Source organism: Hesperophylax consimilis, chromosome 10, assembly GCF_061612785.1.
Source record: "Hesperophylax consimilis isolate HC1 chromosome 10, BYU_Hcon_1.0, whole genome shotgun sequence".
Taxonomy (NCBI): Eukaryota; Metazoa; Arthropoda; class Insecta; order Trichoptera; family Limnephilidae; genus Hesperophylax; species Hesperophylax consimilis.
The window spans coordinates 1,302,273-1,314,643 of NC_142845.1; the positions used below are offsets into that span (position 1 = coordinate 1,302,273).

Genomic DNA, 12,371 nt, shown 5'->3' on the forward strand with positions numbered 1-12,371 from the left:
CTTATCTTTCTTGGTTACATGTGTTTCTATGTATGTCATCTGTCAATAGTCAAAATAATATCAAAACACAAATACAAAATATTTTGGATGACTGCACCTACATAATATTTTGAACCGAGTGTAAACGCTTTTATAGTATTATAAGTTCGTTAACACGAGAAAAATGATAAGCTTAAAGATGTGTAATTTGTTACGTAAAGTAAGGTTAATTTCAAATATCAGACAATATTCATCGCATTCAATTATGAAATTTGATTTACCATATTTATGCAATGAAAATAACCTCGAAGAAATCCAGACTAATATAAATAATCGCAAAGGTGTGGGCAACATAAAGAATGTTATTGATATTTACAAACAGTACTTGGATGCAAAAAATAACGATTCTTCGAAAGTTGATGATTTAGGACTGCTATTATACGAAGCAGCAAGAAAAATCCCAAATAAAACTCATCAGCTAGTTAAGAATTATGGCAACGATCCAAAGATAGTAAAGTTAATAAATGAGAAGCCGGAGTTTGGAGATTACGAGCCTCTAGAGTTGGCGGACATAGCGAGATATTTAAATATCATGAGAACTGATCAATTAGGTACCATGACTGGACATCGCAGCTACTACTTCATGAGTGATTTAGCGGAGCTCGAGGAGGCTTTGATAAAGTACTCCGTTAGCCACTTAGTAGAGAAAGGGTTTCAATTGGTTTCAGTCCCCGATGTATTGCCAAGTCATGTTATAGAATCGTGTGGGATGGCTACAACTGGAGAAAGAACTCAAGTAGGTTCATATTATATATTATATCATTTTATTAAGTTGACATTTTTAATCGACATGTCCACTGCAAATGTTTAACAAATTCTAATTTAAACATTTTTGACTGAGCGTAATTCGCATTTTTCAATATTATGGTACCTGCCTGTAGAAAGTTTGTAAAAGAATTTTCACTGAAATAGTGACATTTCTTTGGAAAAATTGTAAAATACCTTACTTGTAATTTTAAAAAAAAGTTACATAAAGTATCGTATGATTTATAATTAACATCTTGAATGCCATCGCATCCTTACAGATACTATTACAAAATCATTTGTCTGAATATAACTAGCTATTTTGGAGAAACTACTATGTACTAAGGTATATTATGTACTATTTTTATAAATATATTAACACCCTATTATATTAGCGCCCTTGAGGTGATTTTGCAAAAAAACGGCGCTATACAAGTCATCCAATTATTATTACTATTTATTATTACCTGGTAAGACAGTATAATTTACAAAAACATTATGTTGCAAAAAACAAGTAAATTATTACGAAAATAGAATCATTCGGCGCGTGGAGTAAATTTTGTGTCGGCCATCAAAAAGTTGAGCAGGTAGGTATTTAAGTACCTACTTACAAAAAGTTGAGCAGGTAGGTATTTAAGTATCTAGTTACAAAAAGTTGAGCAGGTAGGTATTTAAGTACCTACTTAGAAATTTTATAATTTCAGAGGAAAGTTTGGTTTTGATTTATTAAATAAGAGAAAATTTGAAACATACTTTTTTGGCCGCGAGGTCTACTGTTCACAGAAACAGCGTGAGAGCGAGTAAAAGTGTGCAAAAAGTTGTCCTGTGTCTCTTTTTCATCTCCTGTTACTCCAGATAATAATTCATTATATTAATTACAACCCATTGACTTTTATTTCGCTATCTCAAAATGAATTTTATAAAGATGTAAAACAGTATTACATATTATTGATTGTTTTCAGTGCCATAATCCTGCACAGATCAACTAATCCAAGGCCCTTATTCCCAACCAATTACAACTTCACCACCAAATAAAGGTACAGTGTAAGGTGTGTTGTGTTTTAAGGAGTTTGTAACTACTTGCAGATATATTCTTTAGACTCTACACACCACGGTGCTGAGCTGTGTCTCTCGGGCACGGCAGAGATGTCTCTGGCCGGCCTACTCATGCATACAACGCACAAGGAAGAAGACTTGCCGTTAAAGCTGGCCGCCGTGAGCCGCTGCTACAGAGCCGAGAGTTCCAAGGTTATAGACCAGAGAGGGATATATAGGTTATTATAATATAACATTTTCATATTTAACCTCACGGCGAGTGAATTTTTGTAAGTTAACTGTATCCGGGGAGTATTTTTCGTTCCATTTGAAATTTTTGTTATATAATAGTATCAGTATTGCCATCTTATACTGTGATTAAAAATGTGGTCGACATTCATCCACGTGATTTCAATTTTTTTTAAAATATTTCCAAGTGAAATATTTTCGTTAAATATGACGTTTGAATTTCAGCTCTGGTGCGTCCATACTCCTTTGGGACTTTTTTCATTCGGACTAACCGTTTCGTTCATACTCGCGGAGAGGTTAAATATTATGGCGGGGCCAGACGTCTGTAAAGTGTAACGTCCTTGCTTCATTAGCCCTATCAACACGGCATGTTCCTAGTGTTCGAGACACTTTCCAACGAACAAAAAAAAATTGCAGTTAAAGGGTTAACAGAATCGTGGGTATAATAATTTTTTGGACCCTTGCATTTCTTCAACTGTTTGATCATATGTCGCATGCTTCTCGGGGTCAGGACGGAGCTGTTCACGTTCGTGCATCATCTCATACATATTCTTCTTTTATTCTGACTCGATATTTTATTTTATTTTTTTACATTACACACCTATGGCCCTATGACCCCTACGACACCTGGGCCACAGGGCCGTGTGGAGGGTCTTTTTGAGGATAGGAAGGAGTGAACCTGGTTCTCAAAGGGACCCTAGGAAGGAGACAGAGGCCGGCAAATAAGTTTTAAGTTAATTTAAGTAATTCCACAGCCGAACTGTTGAACTCAAGAATCAACGAGTCATAGAAATGACCCGTTCTCGTGTGTAAACTATGTCCTAATGTTAGGCGTGCATTTGGAATTCTTCCCGACACACATGCTCATGCTCCAAAGATCGTCTGATTGATCCCGATTCCGATCTAATAAACGGACCGCCCGCCTTTGCAGTCACGATTTTTTTCATGCATTTTGGAGCTCTAGACCAGAGGTGGCCGTCAAATTCAACAGTGTTTTGTACAGGGTTAGCAGTTGTGTACTGTACAGTACTAAGAGGCTACCTTAACTCTGGCTTTGATGGAGGGCCCATGCCTGAGCTTAGCAGTTAGAGTTACACCAATAGAAGACTGATTCCGTTGAAGGAGACTAGATTGGCAGAAGTATTTGATTCACTTGGTCGTGTCACCTACTTCTTCCACCATTCACTTTTGGGTCATATATTCTCCTTACACTCTCCGTTTATCTCCTACATATGGCCAAACCTTCTAAGCGCCTCTTTCTTAATCTCTAGTACGCTTTCTTCAGGCTTGCATTCTTTCCCGATCTCCACATTTTTAACACGGTCAAATATGGTTTTAGCCCACAGATGCTTCAGGGATCTCATTTGTGCAGCATTCAGTCTACTTTAATTCTTCTTCTGTCAGTTCCATGTGTCACTGCCATACATTAAGGTGCTGCTAGCCTCGCTTTTTTAGATAAATCTTTATTCAGAACTACCATAGAATAAAGAAGAACACAAGAAATCCCTTGTGGACATGTTTCATGAATCAAATATTTCAAATTTAAATGGGATGGAGAACTACAATGTCAGAGGAGTGTAAGTAAGACAGAGCATTGAGCTATTCGGTTAAAAGGAACATTATCGGGCACTTATCGTTTTCTTCTTTATTTGAGTTTCCTGCATTCATCTTTCTTCCAATGTTTTGTATTAATATCACCTTTCAAGAATAATTTATCTCCTTTTTTTAGAGTTCATCAGTTCACAAAGGTGGAAATGTTTGGAGTAACCCGTCCTGAGGATTCAGATGCATTCCTCGAAGAGTTCCGTGCCATTGAAGAGGAGATCTTTGGGAAGTTGGGCCTGCATATGCGGGTCCTGGATATGCCGCCACACGAACTGGGAGCACCGGCCTACAGGTGAACATGTCGTCAAAATCAATGCAAACGTAACGAAATAAAGTCTCTTCCATCGTTTTGAATAACCTTTTACATAATAAACCCATTTTAAAAATAGCTCATCATAATGAATCCCACTGGCTCTGGTAAATGGGGGCATTTTTATTTATATTTTTATAATTTTCAACTTTATAAATTACATTAGTATTAGTATGGGTTATGTACTGTGTTTGTCTTGCTAGGAAATCCTGTGTTAAAAAGGTGCAGTTGAAAGAAGATGACGACAACACATTGACATAAAAAGTTACTGGTTTTCCAGAGCCTTAAAAGAATACCTTTTTTAATCTATTTTACACAATATGTGTGTATTTTTTATTGGCTTTTTTCTACAGAAAGTACGACATAGAGGCATGGATGCCGGGACGTAAAGCTTTCGGGGAGATCTCGAGTTGCAGCAATTGCACGGACTACCAGTCCAGGAGGCTGGACATCAAGTATTCCCGAGGAGATGGAGCACCAAGTACCTTTGCTCACACCCTTAACGGAACCGCCTGCGCAGTCCCCCGGATGCTGATCGCCATTCTGGAAACGCACCAGCGGAAAGATGGAAGAATTAGCATTCCAGAGCCACTTAGAAAGTATATGTCAGGGAAAGAATTCATTGTCAAAAGAAAAGCTGTTCCTCATTTGAAATTGATAAAAATGATGAAATAAAGTTTATTCCATTTTTGCAACTTGTTTTTATAGTAGCCTGAGTTTTGACACATTTTTTTTCTTACTGAACAATGTGAATCAACTTTACGACGCCAGAACCCACCATCTGCTGATTTCTTTTTTGGGAGTGCTGTGTGGAGGGTCTTTATAAGCAAAGGAAGGAGTGAACCTGGGTCTTGAAGAGACCCGTGTTCTTGGAGAAAGGTAATAAATAAGTCATTCCACAACTGATCTGTTGAACACAAGAGCGAGTCGTAGGAGAAACCCGTTTGGCGTGTGCACCAGTGCCGAAGGGATTAATGACACTAGTTCCTCGTAGCATGTTCCATTAAAACACCAGCTAATCTCGGCTATGTCATTAGGAAGTTTTAACAAAGATTTGCTTCAGTAATTCTTTTTGCAACTTATCCCATTACAATAAGCAGAGGTAACCGTTGAAATATTGGGAGATGTAACGATCAATGAAACACAGTTATTAAATTTGAAATGATTTATTAAAAGTCGATGGAGAAATGATAAAATAATATTTAATAAATGTGTTTTTATTTAGATTTTTTGACCTTCTGTCCTTTGGAAGCTTTCTTCATCTTGGCTTTGAGAGCTTTGACATCGAGGCGAGGCTGTGCCTCGCTAGGCTCTTTGGGCTTCTCTGTGGGCGGGATGAAATCTTTGTGGCGTCGCTCCTGGCGCGCTTTAGCTGCCGTGGCGTGCTTCTCTTCCTTCTCCTTTTGCAGCCTGTTCTTCCTCTGCTCGTCTGCCAAGAAGTATTCTCCCGACGCCAGCTGCATGTCCACCTTGCTCTCTTGCTGCGGAGGCGGGAATGGAGTGTACGCTTTCTTCTTGTTCTTATTCTTGGGTTGTTTTCTCTTGCTCAGATTCTTGCTGGCGAACTTGGGCAGGAACCTTTCCCAACTCTCATTCTTTAGCTTCGGGTCTCGCGCTAATTCCCTTTTGATCATGAGAGCTTTCACGTTATATATGGGATGGATATTGTTCATGGTGTCTTCTACTATTCGCCTAACCTGAACTAGACCTTTGTAGGGGCCGAGGGCTGACACTGTGCTGCCTTGAACCAGCACGTAACAGTTAGTCAATAACTCGATGGATTTTAATGTACACCCGTTGGGACCGATGAGCCGTTGCCTTCTCTTTATGTATTTTTCCTTATTACTTATCATGGAGGATATTTTGATAATATCCGCTCCTATGTCATCCTGCAGGACTCTAACGGCTTGTTCGAATGGGACACTTCTAGATAAAAGTTTAATCATGTCGCGGGCTTTGATAATAATGTACGGATCCCAAGTCTTTCTGGTAGTTTTTACTGTCATACTTCCTTCGACGAGATCTAATTCTGCGGTTATAAAATATTCACCTAATGACTTTTGAACTAGGGGCCAACACTGTTTGAGGTACTTTTCTCGGTAGCTCGGAAATAACGTAGCGAATGCACTTTCTTCTAACAATCTGTGAGGATTGTCTTCCGGTTTAAATTTAGGAATTTTCATTGCCCATGCATTGTCTATAGGGCCAGAAGGCAAGGGTTCGTTTTCATCACCGGATTCCGTCATTTTTGAGGAATTACTGAACAAAAAACAAAGTTAAATATTTTGGCTGCCAACGTAAATATTTCAACTGTCAAAAAGGCACATGTTACAGAGATAAATTAAATATCTTAGAAGTCATGGACAAAGTAGTGAACAAACCAAAGAGAAACATATTCTATGGTTTTGGTACGAAGTAGTGGTGGGCACAATCATAAGGATCACAGTTTTTAATAAATAAACGTACTACTGGTAACAATATAAAAAAATAATATGAAATTCATCTTTCTTAGGCATACACGAGTTTAAAGTTGAATATTAAAACAATCATGCCTTAAAAATGATATTATGTGAGTAAATGGATGACATGTTTTTTTCCATGTACAAAATAGATTAAAAAATAATCTTATTTTAAAATGGTCGTTAAGACTCGTAAATAATTTTATTCCTACTCCATTAAAGACAAAAAATTGTAAAAAATCCTAGTTTAATAAAGTACGTACCTTTAAAAATATTTTCCATAATTTTTTTTTTTTTTAATCTTAAAGTGCATAAGAACCCTTGGGGTTTTGCACGGGTCGTGTGTGTGGTAGCTTATGGCAGAAGTTGTGGTGGCACAACCCCTGGGATTTACACCAGAGTGTCGTACGTTTTGTCATCCACACCGTGTGGTGCGATGGGTTTATTCCTCCCGCTACCGAATCTACACCCTCAAAAATATTTATGTAAAGCAATGGAGCGTATCTCCTTAGAGAATATATTTTTTAAATTTCCATCTGTAAAATGATAATTACAGAAAAATAAAATTTCCAAGAATTTCTTGCATCTTTGACTAAATTTGTAGAAATATTGTTTTATAAATATAAATTTTGTAATCCTTTGTTATCTTTGCCTTTTACTTTTCCTAAGTCCCATTACTCTTTTCTCTAAACCTATTTTTATAAAAGCTCATTTGAAAATGATATTTTAAAGTCAAGGGACGTTTCCGAGGTCGGCGGCAAAATGCAAGCCGCAGCGGCAGACCGCAGACCGCTTACCGCAGACCGCAGACCTGCGTTCAATAATTGCACAATCTCTTTGTAGCATCATTTCTATTTGAATAAATAATAAATTAGTTAAACCTCTATTTAATCAAATGACAAAATATTATAATGAGCGGTGAAAAATTGTTATTATTTTTAAACAAAAATGTGTTAGTTTATATAAGTTTTCAATAAATACATAAAAGTAATTATTACCTATTTTATGATAATTTAATTTATGAAATGTATTTTTTTAATAAAAATAACTTAATAACCACCCATTGAAATATTTTTTTCTGTATATAAGTACTTATTTAGGTTATTATTAAAATTATTATCATGTATTGTATTAATAAGACTGCGGTCTGCCGCTAGGTTGAACCTGTGTTTTTCAATGTGAAATACATTTGCGGTATCTGATAGCCAGAGCCAGTGACCTGCTACAATTGACCTCTTCAACAACTCGAACTAAGCGAAAATTGTTATCAGCGGGATATTATTGTTTATATTTGAAATCATAAGAAGAGGGTCTAGGTCAATCATTATCCAACAAAGTATTATTATTTAATGATAAACTAACATGCATAATAACGCCATATCGGGAATAGAAGTAGGGTTTGCAAATCCACCCTTTTCAAATCCCGCGAAATCGCGCAGGATAGAATCTAAAAATCCCGCTTTATCCCTAAGGGGTATTCAATTGAAATAATGCCAATATTTCTTTATTATTTGATATCAATTATCTTTGATACTATTCTATGTACTAGAAATGTTATAAAAAAATTATATATTTAGAAGGTAACATACGTATTTTAAGAGGATTATAATTAGGAAAGATCGTAAAAAAATATAAAAAACATAATTGTCACCGGCAGGACTTCAAATCCCCACCTGAAAATCACACAAATCCACAGTATCAAATATTGCTGAAATCTGCGGGATTACTGGTTGCGGAGTTGCAAACCCTAAATACAAGCATTCGGAGACCAGGTGTTTTCCCCTCTAGAGAAGTCCGCCTCTGTACTCAGAGTAGGATTTATTTATGTAGGATTGCGGGATTGCTGATTGCGGAATTGTAAGCCCTAAGTTCAAGCATCCCGACACCGGGCGCCCTCACTTCTGGAGAAGTCCACCTCTGAGCGCGGAGTAACATTTATTTAACTAGGGCCACTGAATAGATAATACACACTAGAAATGCCTTCCATGTAGATTTGAATTAAAATCAATGTCTCCACTGACTTAGCATGCACTCTGATTCTCTTACACTTGCCTGATATCGTACATTACTATGGCATATTAGATAATAATGAGTTTTAAACAAAGATTTTTCTGAAATTTTTTAATTCTTATCTGCTTATTTTTTTTTAATTTCTACCAACTTAGTTTAGAACCAAACTACATTACAATAATGATTTCCACAAACACTATACAAGAACGAAAGAAAATATTAAATTAAAAAGAAAAAAATTAAATGTTTTACTGCATAAAGTCATCCAAATGTATAGCTGAGTTTCCAGCGAAATTGAAAATGTATCTAGATTGAGCATATTTAAAAAAAAAGAAAAAAATGAATGCAAAAGTAAGTAAATGTAAATAAGTATTAGTAAAGAGTATTAGTAATAAGCAAATGTTTATGTTAGACCACATTAAGAGATACTCTTTTAATTTTAATAAAAAAAGTAAAAATCCCATTTGTTCGATTAGGTGAATTAAAAGAAAAGATAGGTTCCTAAGAAGATAAGACAAGAGGTTGCACCAAACTAGGTCCAGTGGACATACTTGAGATTTGTTGCGTTTGGAATCACACATAAGTTCGTTTGTCAGACAAGCTGTCAGCAGGGTCGGCCCTACGCGGGCGCAATTGGAGCAGTCTTTTTGGAGCCAAATTTTACTCGCGCCAGGCACCGTGTTTTTTCAGGGCCGTACCCTGGCAGTCACCAGCAGAGCTGTCACAAACACTGCGCTATGGGCTTTTCAAATATCATTCTCGAGTAAAAAACAAATACAGTGCAGTTTATTTCCATTCGAAAATATACACAAATGAATAATAATATAAATAAATATAATTATGAAAAGCTTTTGGCAATCCGAAATCGGTAAATGTCGAAATAAAATAACGCGAGATATGGGACGCAGAAACACACAAGCGTAGGAAAGACAACCATAGAGACAGTACGTTGTATTATACTACGCTGCTCGTTGCTGATAAATTGATAATACACCCATTTCATCCGTACGCACACATTATTTGAATTGCTATCCTTTTCTTATGCGTTTCGTTTCTGGCATGATACTTACATTTCTATTTCAGTTTAGCTAAGAAAGATAAAACAAGAACGTGCTATATTTTTTGTTCGATTAGTATGACTATAACCCGTTTTTGTATTCATTTTGTCTATGTTTGATAGAAATAAAAATTTCTTAAAGATGATGAAATGCAGTTCTGTGCAAAGAATGGTCATACTTTTAATAAAGAAACACGCCCACATCGCAATTCTTGTGTTCTTATTTATTCTACGTGCAGGGTGCAATTATCACATAATAACTGCAGTTTAATCAAAAGATGAATCGTGCTTGTTCAGTTCAGCAATTACATTTGCCGGTATAAGAAGGCGTTGATCTTTGTCGATGTTTATTAACTATGGGAAAAATCATTAAAAGCAGTTAAAAAAAGTAATAATTTTAAACCTTCAAACTACCGCTCACATAACTTCACACGTAATAGTTTTCAAGTCAGTTCAAGACGTCATGAAAATGTATAGAAATATCTTTTACATTTTGGTTACTATAGCTTTGTTCTTCTTAGGGGTAGATGGTGCTGATGATGACCTTGGTATGTTCTATCACATATTTATCTAACAATGTCACTAATTTATTTTAAAAATAAAAATTCAAAATTAAAAATATACATGAAATACAAATATTACAGAAAAGTAAGAGACGCAAGTAATACATATTATAATCAGTGCAACATATTATTTAACAATATCAGATTTTTTTCTGATTCCATCTAAATATCGACAAAAATATCTACTTCAGCACACTCAATCTTATTATACAGTCGACACATTTGGGTCAGAGGGCTAAATATTACTAATAGGTGAAAAATGCTATGGTGTCTTAAACAATGGGAATTGGGGACATTTATTTCAATATTGCTAAGACATAATGAGGTGTCAAGATGGCCGTGGATAATTTTAGGCAAAAATATTAGGTCAGTCAATTGCCTTCTTACTTTAAGTGTATTAATCTTAAAGTAATCACGACGTGCGTCGTATGATCTAAGATGGTCATGTAGTCCACATTTGAAAGATAATAGTCTAAGCATTTTTTTTAACAGATTCTATAATGTTTTCATACTTGCAATAATGTGGATTCCAAATAGTGCTTCCATATTCAAGTTTACTTCTAATTAAGGCATAGTAAAGGGTTAGAATTGATTGAGGATCTTTGAAAGGTTGAGTTATTCTGTGAATAAATCCCATCATTAAGTGATCTGGACTTAATGTATATTATGTTGAGAAAAAAAATATATGCTGTCATTGTTCTACCTGTGTTACCATGGAAGATGCTCAAGTTAGCGTCATTGATCCTTCGGCACAGGTGCATAGTCAATATATGTCCACAGTTGACATTTGTCACATTAGTACGGGTCGCTTCTGCGACTTCTCCTTAAAAAGACCCCCCCAAATAGCATCCCCAAAGATTACATAGGCCTTGAGGGAAATTACTTTTCCTCATGGCTTCTGTGTGGTGTTAATGTAAAAAAAAAACAAAAATATGACCAAACTACTAACATGACTCAACAGTTTTAGTAGCATTTTTTGTTTTTCATCAAAAGCTATCAATACCGCATTTATATGGTTACGAAAAACCATTTTTTAGCTGTTATGCGCACGTAAATGTGATCGAAGATTCTGAGCCCTCGCTGCCACGCACAAGCATACTTGTTCTCAATTTTTTCTTAGGCTAGCATTACACTTGTAAGTTTTTTCGTAAATTTACAACTTCTAGCCAATGGGCGCATTGGATTTTCAAAATGCAAGATGCCCATTGGCTAGAAGTCGTAAATTTACGAAAAAACTTACAAGTGTAATGCTAGCCTTACGATATCTTTCTACTCTCTCCACACAGATAACGCAAAACTCAAGCATAAATAATTTTAACCTTTATCTACCGACGTCACTAAGCAGACGTATTAAATGATTTTGTTTATCTTATGAAAAACTACGTCAAATTGAAAACTACACACGAAGATTGCTGAATCGGGTTAAGTAACGTTATTTTAATATTCCCAAACCGTTGACATAATCAAGACGCGATCTAACTGAAAAATATATAAGAGAATTCTATGAATTAGATAAAATACTGCGAATAAAAACTTTTATATAAATAAATATTTCACTAACAAATGTAGATATAATCAGAGATGTGCAAAATGGGTACCCAAAACCATTTGAAATGCAAAATGGAAATGGGTCAAAACTTTTCCATTTGAAAATGCAAAATGGGTTTTAGAAAAGCATTTCAAATGCAAAATGCAAAATACCTATTTTCAAAATGAATTGAAAATGCAAAATGGTATCTCAGGTCAAACAATTAAAATAATTATAGAATTTTTTTTTAAATTTGTCATTTAATAATGGACATCAATGTAGAACAAACATATTAAATGATGGTAAATCCAAAAACACCACGACTACAGTTATGAAACCACAAAAAATTTGCGCGGGACTAATGTTGCCAACGTAAAAACGTAGAAACTGCTATCTAACATTCAATATTACAGCGTCATGGCCCTATGTTCAGTACCTATTTGAATCAGTATTTTTTGTAACGGTATCTCTTACAAAAAATACTGATTCAAATTGCCAGGGCTCCAACCAGGGAGCAACTTGACAAATGTAAATTATCTCTCATAGCGAGGATATTTGCGGCTTATGAAAAAAAGATGAGTGGAGATAGTAGGAAGAATGTTGCAAAAAAGCATTTAAAATTGAAAATGCATTGAGAAAAGCATTTAAAATGCAAAATGCAAAATGGTTTTTAGAAAAGCATTTAAAATGCAAAATGGAAAATACCCATTTTGCATTTTGCATTTCCATTTGAAATGGATTTATTTGAAATAAAGCACATCTCTGGATATAA

General features: G+C 35.4%; 3 protein-coding genes across 3 annotated transcripts in view; 2 read left to right on the forward strand and 1 right to left on the reverse strand.

Moving 5' to 3' along the window:
- The first annotated feature begins 18 nt into the window (after positions 1-18).
- Positions 19-4,657, forward strand: SerRS-m (Seryl-tRNA synthetase, mitochondrial). Its single transcript, XM_089636006.1, has 4 exons — positions 19-775; positions 1,870-2,057; positions 3,797-3,964; positions 4,336-4,657. The coding sequence occupies exons 1-4, from the start codon at positions 164-166 to the stop codon at positions 4,655-4,657; spliced, it is 1,290 nt and encodes a 429-aa protein (XP_089492132.1). The 5' UTR covers positions 19-163.
- Positions 4,658-5,129: 472 nt separating this feature from the next.
- On the reverse strand, positions 5,130-6,332 carry dbe (KRR1 small subunit processome component homolog dbe). Its single transcript, XM_089636007.1, has one exon. The coding sequence runs from the start codon at positions 6,226-6,228 to the stop codon at positions 5,200-5,202; it is 1,029 nt and encodes a 342-aa protein (XP_089492133.1). The 5' UTR covers positions 6,229-6,332; the 3' UTR covers positions 5,130-5,199.
- Positions 6,333-9,680: 3,348 nt separating this feature from the next.
- The window catches only part of LOC149420154 (chymotrypsin-2-like), a 46,421-nt gene continuing 43,730 nt past the window's right edge, over positions 9,681-12,371 (forward strand). The window contains exon 1 of the mRNA XM_089636424.1: positions 9,681-10,056. Within this exon, the coding sequence (XP_089492550.1) occupies positions 9,972-10,056 (85 nt within the window). The 5' untranslated portion in view covers positions 9,681-9,971. The remainder of the gene's footprint in view (positions 10,057-12,371) is intronic.

Bases quoted from the DNA above. Each gene is read 5' to 3' on its own strand.
- dbe (XM_089636007.1), bottom strand. From the start codon at position 6,228: ATGACGGAATCCGGTGATGAAAACGAACCCTTGCCTTCTGGCCCTATA.
- SerRS-m (XM_089636006.1), top strand. From the start codon at position 164: ATGATAAGCTTAAAGATGTGTAATTTGTTACGTAAAGTAAGGTTAATT. The intron at 776-1,869 runs GTAGGTTCATAT...AACTACTTGCAG, and splicing joins CAACTGGAGAAAGAACTCAA to ATATATTCTTTAGACTCTAC. The intron at 3,965-4,335 runs GTGAACATGTCG...TTTTTTCTACAG, and splicing joins CTGGGAGCACCGGCCTACAG to AAAGTACGACATAGAGGCAT.